Source organism: Manduca sexta, unplaced genomic scaffold, assembly GCF_014839805.1.
Source record: "Manduca sexta isolate Smith_Timp_Sample1 unplaced genomic scaffold, JHU_Msex_v1.0 HiC_scaffold_2875, whole genome shotgun sequence".
Lineage (NCBI taxonomy): Eukaryota > Metazoa > Arthropoda > Insecta > Lepidoptera > Sphingidae > Manduca > Manduca sexta.
This window is the reverse complement of record NW_023593884.1, coordinates 11,118-18,816: the sequence shown is the minus strand read 5'-3', so window position 1 is coordinate 18,816 and position 7,699 is coordinate 11,118. Positions and strand designations below refer to the sequence as shown.

Genomic DNA, 7,699 nt, shown 5'->3' with positions numbered 1-7,699 from the left:
GGATATGTCTCGCGCTCCTGCCGGACCGAGGGTCTTGGCTTAACCGCCCGGACCGCGAGGAAGAAAACCTCTATAAAAATCACCCCGAATCTCAAGCGGCGCACCGCGTGAGGATGCATGGCCGATGGGTAGTTCGGTCTCGAGTGCGACCCCGCCAGAGTACCGGCCGACTCTGTGCGGGTTACGCTAGGCTTACCCAGGTACAGGGGGCTCTGCCTGGGCGGACCACCCTTTCCCCCATACTCGTGGGAACAATTATGGAAACTTTAAACAAAAACAAAACCCCCATAATTTTAGGGACGAAGTTGCCTTCTCCGGTGTCGTCCGAGAGGCGGAGGTCGAAGGGTGCAAGCCCAACGACGATGACGTAGTAGCGAAGGAGACAACGGGCGCGATGCCCATGGAGGTGGCAGCCGAATTCGCGCGACCTTGAGCCTGGACACGGACTCGACCGAGAGTGCTCTCTACCGTGAGGAGCAAAAGCTCTGAGGAGGAAGTCGCACACAAGAAGCAGCTTTTCGCAGCTCAGTCTGACCAGACACCGACGAACCAGCGCCGAAGACGCAGGCGATTGACGGCAGAGTAAGAGGACGCCCGCCCTCAGTGGGCAAATATGTCGGCCTGAAGAAAGCGCAGTTGGATGACAAGCTGCAACGCGAGGAGGCGGCGCGGAAAAGAAGAGAGAGGAGCTGGAGGACCGGCTGCAATTTGTCAAGTCGCCGATCCCTCCCAAAGCATCTGACACGACCGAAGAGGACCGTCCAGTGCTGAAGGAAGACCTGGGCAGTGCACCCGGTAGTTCGCACCACAGTGAGGAAGTCTGGCAACCTCAAAGGCACTTCCCAGAAAGCGCTAAACTGGGTCACGGACAAAATACTGAAGTACGTGGAACCAGCCTGAGTCCGCTGTCATGCGCCTGGAGGAGGAAGTAAAGAAGTGGCAGGAACATAGTGCCCGGCTTGAAGGCAATATGAAAGGCCATGAAGGAGGAGAATGCCACTCCTAAAACGACGCCTCGAAGACCTGAGGCGTCCGCAAAAACAAGCAGTCGACAGAGGATGCTGGCGATGGTGGAAGCGAGGGTCCAAGCCAGGCTGGAGTCTATCCTCATGGGGCCAGCGCAACGGCCCACCTGGCCCACGAAAGAAGGACCGCTCCGGGGACACAGCAACTCCCCGTGACGAGCGGATATGTAGGAGGGGCGCCGAACACTAAACCGGCCAAGAGCAAGGGAAAAGGAAAGAGAAGGGAACAGCCCAATCCCGCCCCGCTCCCGCCCCCCTCCCTGCCCCAGTCGCTGGGCCCTCCAGCGCGCCGCCACAGCCCGTCCCAGGACCCACCACCGCTACGGCGAATCCGTCGGCATCGACCGAAAACAAGACCCAGGACCGAAGGAGAGAGATGCCTAAGCAAAAGCCCCAAAAGGGCAAGAAGAAAGGACCGCCTCCAGCCCAACCCGCCCAGAGCCCCCTGCGTGCTGCTGCCGCCAGCGCCGGCTAATGTGGACACGCCGTGGGTCGAGGTGGCCAGAAGAAAGAAAAAGGGAAAGCCGGCAGCAGCGCCAACAAACATCACACAGCCGCCGAAACCGACGCGCCGGAAGGAGCCGAAACTGCGGCCGCCTCGTTCTGCGGCCGTGGTTTGCGGCCACGGGCGCCCAATGTATGAGGTGCCCGGGGCCAACTCAGAGGGCCGACTCCCTCGCCGCGAGGCTGAGGGAGTGCTTCGGTGGGTCGGAGGATGAGGATATCCCGGCCCACGAAAACCGTCGAACTGCGACTGACAGAACTCGACTACACCGCAGCCACCCGAGTCAGTCGCAGCGGCCCTCTCCAGGCCGGTGAGTGTGCCAGAGGCCATAAAGGTTGGGCAAATTCGCCCCCCTGATCGCCCGGCGTGGGACCGCCTGGTTCGTTTGCCCATAAAGGCGGCCCAAAAGGTGAAGGGGCGGGCCGAATTTATTCGGCTGGACCGCGGCTCGAGTGACTGTCCCGAGTCGCGGCCCTGCGGTGCTTCCGGTGCCTGGAGAGCGGGCACGTTAGGAGCGCTGCGATTGCGCAGTGGACCGCAGCGAGTTGTGCTATCGCTGCGGTCAGGCGGGCCACAAAGCCCGCGAGTGCAAGGCCCCGGCGAACTGCGCAGTTCGCTGCCGCCGGCAGGCCCGCCAGGCACCGGCTCGGGGAAGGCTTGTTCTGCCTCCCCGACGCAACCGGCGCCGCCCCCAAGGAAGGAAGAACGCCGCCGCGGCTGAGGTTCTGTCCCAGCCGCAGGCGGCGAGCCCACCGCAACCAGTGGCCGAGATGGACGTGGAGGAGATCGCCCATCAGTAATGGACCTAGTTTCCTCCAGGCGAACATCAACCACTGCGCCCGCGCCCAGGACCTGTTGTCCCAAAGCCTGGCGCAGTGGTCGGTGCAAGTGGCCGTGGTCGCCGAACCGTATTTTGTCCCGCCCCCGAGATAACTGGGTAGGGGACATCGACGGGTCGGTGGCCATCATCACCCAGGGTGCCGCTGGCTCCCCGCCCTTCGCAAAAGTCGAGAAGGGCCAGGGATGCGTCGCGGCTCTGTTGGGGACTTGTGGATTGTAGGAGTTTATTTCTCCCCAACAGACCTCTGGCCGAGTTCGAATCTTTCGTTTCGGCTGGGGCCCTGGTTGAGCAGGGCCAACCTCACCCGGCGATCGTCGCCGGCGACTTCAACGCGAAGTCCGCGGTCTGGGGTTCGCCGGCGACCGACGCTCGCGGTGAGGTCCTGGAGGAATGGGCGATTTCCGTCGGCCTGGTCGTCCTGAACAGGGGTCGGTGGACACGTGCGTGCGGCACAACGGCGGGTCTATTGTGGATTTGTCGTTTGGGAGCCCCGCCGTCGCACGTCGTGTCCAGGGCTGGAGAGTCCTCGTGGGCGTGGAGACGCTGTCGGACCACCGTTATATAAGGTTCGATGTCTCCGCGCCCCCGAGTATCCGGCCCAATAGTACTGGTGGACCGAGTGCCCCTCGACAGGACGGCCCGCGGTGGGCGTTAAGGCGCCTCGACAAGGAGGCCCTAGAGTTGGCCGCTCTGGCAGTCTGGTGGCCCCCGAGCCGGAGGGTCCGGTTCGTAGAGCAGGAGGCGGAGTGGTTCGGGGTGGCAATGTCGGATGTCTGCGACGCCGCCATGCCCGGGCGCTCCGTCGTCCTCCGCGGCGGGAGGTGTACTGGTGGTCGGCGGAGTTAGCGCAGTTGCGCGTCTTGCGTGGCTGCGCGCCGCCGATGCGCCAGGCATCGCCGCCGCCGAATCCGAGGAAGAGACCACGAAGACCAGGAGCGGCAGCTCTACGGCCTCTAAGTGAGGCGAAGAGAGCGCTGCGGGTGGCCATTCACAGGGCCAAGGTCGCGGCACGTATGAGTTTTTTGGAGACTCTCGACGCGGACCCGTGGGGGCGCCCATACAAGCTAGTTATGAACAAGCTTCGTACGGCGGCGCCTCCACTGTCGGAGAGTCTCAGGCCAGATTTATTGGCCAACGTTGTCGCGGCCTTGTTCCCGGCCACCGAGGGACCACGCCTCCACCGATGGCGCCACCGGAAGTGGCGTCATCGTCGTCGGAACTTTCGACAAGGGATATTCCAGAGGTTTCGCCCGCGGAAATGCGGGCGGCAGTGTTTTCGACTGGTGGGCAAAACACCGCCCCGGGTCTCGACGGCATCCCCGGAAAGCCTGGGTGTTAGCCCTCGAGTACTTGGGGCCGCGGCTCCGCAGTTCATTCTCCGCCTGTATGGTGCAGGGCGTCTTCCCGGCGCGTTGGAAAGTCGGGAAGCTCGTCCTGCTTAAGAAAGAGGGGAGACCCGCAGAGTCGCCGTCGGCCTACCGGCCCATCGTGCTGCTCGACGAGGTCGCCAAACTTTTTGAGCGTATTATACACGCGCGCCTCGTCGAGCATCTCGAGAGGGTCGGTCCAAATTTGGCCGACAAACAGTTTGGCTTTAGGAGTGGACGCTCAACTGTCCACGCGATTCTGCGGGTCAAGTCGCAGGCGGAGGCAGCAGTGGCCAGGGGAAGCGTCGTCATCGCGGTTTCTCGACATCTCCAACGCGTTCAATTCGCTCCCCCGGCCATGCACTCAACGAAGCACTGCGGTACCATGTGGTGCCGCCCTATCTCAGGCGTCTGGTGCACGCGTACCTTCTGACAGGTACGTGGTGTATCCGGCGCCGACGGGTGGCACCGAAGAGCGATGTCGTGCGGTGTTCCACAGGGTCGGTTCTAGGCCCTCTTTGTGGAACATCGGGTACGACTGGGTGCTCCGTGGTGCCAATCTCTGGGGCGTCGACGTGACGTGTTATGCGGATGACACGTTGGTCACGGCGACGTCTAAGACCTTCCAGGCGCCGCGATCCTGGCGGCGGTGGGCACCGGTCATGTAGTGAGCCGCATTCGGCGTTTAGGTTTAAAGGTGGCCCTCGAGAAGACGGGAGGCCATCTGCTTTCACGGGCCTCGGCGGGGCCACCGGCCGGTGCCCACATCGTAGTGGAGGTGCGGATTCCCATCGGCAATACCATGAAGTATTTAGGTTTGATATTGGATAGCCGATGGGAGTTCAGCGCCCATTTTAAAACGTTAAGGACAAAGTTGACCAGGGCGGCGGGCGCTCTTCCAGCCTGCCGCCCCAACCCGGAAGGTCCAAATATCCCTTGTCGAAGGTTATACCACGGGTCGTGCGGTCCATAGCACTATACGGCAGCCCGGTCTGGGCTGACGCCCTAGGGAGCGTTCTGCCGCTCTGCGGGGCCCGCAGCGGGTCATTGCGCAGCGGGCCATACGGGCGTATCGCACGGTCTCGTACGAGGCGGTTAGTCTTTTGGCCGGATTCCTGCCCTGGGATCTGGACGCCAAGGCTCTCTCCGATACATTCCATTGGAGGGAGGAGGCGTTCAGGAATGGGCAGCGTCCGGCCCTGAAGGAGGTGGAGGCCAAGAGGGCCTCCTTACGGCGAGCCGCCGTGGAGGAGTGGCGTCTCAGGCTGGAGGCCCCGTCAGCGGGGCTTCGGGCCGTCGCGGCAGTGCGTCCTGTCTTTGCACAGTGGCTGGACAGGCGCCACGGCGCGGCAACCCTGCGTCAGATAGCAGGGACGGAGATAAGCGCCGTGTGTCACCATTGTGACAACTGCCTGCGGGATACGGCCCAACATACGTTGGAGTCTTGCCCAGCCTGGGACGATGAGCGCAGCGCTCTCGTGTCAGTCGTCGGAGGAGACCTCTCGCTGCCGGCTGTGGTCGCGTCCATGGTCGACAGTCGGGAGGCCTGGCGTGCGGTGGCCCACTTCTGTGAGGTGGTTCTCTCGCAGAAGGAGAGTGCCGAGAGGGATCGGGAACGGGCCGATCCCTCCCGCCGTCAGAGGAGACGTAGGAGGCGCCGGGTGGACGACTGACCGGCGTCTCCCCGGCCCAGTGGAATGGGGGCGTTTGGAGAATACCACCACGGTAAACCCCTGCCTGTCGTAAGAGGCGACTAATAGGGGCCACGAAGGGGGTCGTCGGCGGGCAGCAGGGGCTGTCCTAGTGAGCGCGCACTTTTCAGTGCGTGTAGTGCGTTCATCGCACACTTCGGTTGACCCCGGGATGGGCGGCAGTGTGGTGTTGACCTCACGCTGCCGCTGACGCTGAGAGCGTCTCTTCGGTGCGCGGGGCTTAGGAGCCCCCATTTAGAGACGGGCCGCAAGGCGGCACCGCGCAGGGCGGCCGCGGACGAACTCGGACCTGCTGTCTCGAGGTAGCACGCAGCCGTCCCTATGCGCCGAAGAGGGTCAACGCGGAGTTTTAGTTGGTAGGTCGTTGCGTAGGACTAGTTGTTAGGTTAGGGACTCGGCCCGACCGCCGCCCGTGGGTTCCGGGCCGCTCAATTGTCGGGTCGTAAGGCACGGCCACCCCAACATAACCGCTCAGTCGCCCCCCGCGAAGGCTGGGCGGTAGTAATAAGGCACTTTCTCCGCGAAAACAAAAGTTGCCAGGGTTAGGCCAGGCCAGGCCAGGCCAGGCCAGGCCAGGCCAGGGGTTACAGGCCAGGGGCCAGGCCAGGGCCAGGCCAGGCCAGGCCAGGCCAGGCCAGGCCAGGCCAGGCCAGGCCAGGCCAGGCCAGGCCAGGCCAGGCCAGGCCAGGCCAGGCCAGGCCAGGCCAGGCCAGGCCAGGCCAGGCCAGGCCAGGCCAGGCCAGGCCAGGCCAGGCCAGGCCAGGCCAGGCCACAGGCCAGGCCAGGCCAGGCCAGGCCAGGCCAGGCCAGGCCAGGCCAGGCCAGGCCAGGCCAGGCCAGGCCAGGCCAGGCCAGGCCAGGCCAGGCCAGGCCAGGCCAGGCCAGGCCAGGCCAGGCCAGGCCAGGCCAGGCCAGGCCAGGCCAGGCCAGGCCAGGCCAGGCCAGGCCAGGCCAGGCCAGGCCAGGCCAGGCCAGGCCAGGCCAGGCCAGGCCAGGCCAGGCCAGGCCAGGCCAGGCCAGGCCAGGCCAGGCCAGGCCAGGCCAGGCCAGGCCAGGCCAGGCCAGGCCAGGCCAGGCCAGGCCAGGCCAGGCCAGGCCAGGCCAGGCCAGGCCAGGCCAGGCCAGGCCAGGCCAGGCCAGGCCAGGCCAGGCCAGGCCAGGCCAGGCCAGGCCAGGCCAGGCCAGGCCAGGCCAGGCCAGGCCAGGCCAGGCCAGGCCAGGCCAGGCCAGGCCAGGCCAGGCCAGGCCAGGCCAGGCCAGGCCAGGCCAGGCCAGGCCAGGCCAGGCCAGGCCAGGCCAGGCCAGGCCAGGCCAGGCCAGGCCAGGCCAGGCCAGGCCAGGCCAGGCCAGGCCAGGCCCAGGCCAGGCCAGGCCAGGCCAGGCCAGGCCAGGCCAGGCCAGGCCAGGCCAGGCCAGGCCAGGCCAGGCCAGGCCAGGCCAGGCCAGGCCAGGCCAGGCCAGGCCAGGCCAGGCCAGGCCAGGCCAGGCCAGGCCAGGCCAGGCCAGGCCAGGCCAGGCCAGGCCAGGCCAGGCCAGGCCAGGCCAGGCCAGGCCAGGCCAGGCCAGGCCAGGCCAGGCCAGGCCAGGCCAGGCCAGGTTGGCCAGGCCAGGCCAGGCCAGGCCAGGTTAGGCCAGGCCAGGCCAGGTTAGGCCAGGTTAGGCCAGGTTAGGCCAGGTTAGGTTAGGTTAGGTTTTTTCAGCCAATGATTCGAATAAAGGAAGTTTTATTTGCTATCGAGTGGTAATACTACCAATTTGACAGATCACTATGTTGTGTTTCTATTAGCTTTTGGGTGGAGACGAGGGAGTTTCCGCTATTGATACGTCCACCCCTGACTCCACGTTATCCTCTTTATTATTAGTGAATTATAATGAGTTGAAGAATTTATATTCGATCATAGTGATGTGTGTGATTAGTAGATGGTCAGTTTGGGGCGAGCAGGTTTCGCTATTTGATACGTTACCCACTCGCCCCCAACTTTATCTATATTATTTGCGAGGGTAAAATGAGTATACACGATTAATATAATTAAATTAAATACAGAAGAAGAAGAAGAAGAGTTTTCACATATGGGAGGTGAGCGTGCCTCCCTTTGCAGTCCGCGCAGTTGCCTTCTGAAAGGGAAACACTAACTGCCGTCGCCCGATGCTTTAGCGCGCCTATTTACTATAGCCTTAAGTCTATATACATTGATGCTAATACTATTATTTTAATCCAATGTGTGGCTTTGCCAGATGGGCGGGTTCCG

General features: G+C 63.8%; 1 protein-coding gene across 1 annotated transcript; it reads left to right on the top strand.

Moving 5' to 3' along the window:
- Positions 1-297: 297 nt before the first annotated feature.
- On the top strand, positions 298-1,662 carry LOC119192524 (serine/arginine repetitive matrix protein 1-like; the record flags this gene model as incomplete). The annotated part of the gene is made up of 3 exons (XM_037446337.1): positions 298-389; positions 664-881; positions 1,049-1,662. Coding segments are annotated over 3 exons (924 nt in total), but the record flags the coding sequence as incomplete, so codon positions are not given.
- Positions 1,663-7,699: the final 6,037 nt, after the last annotated feature.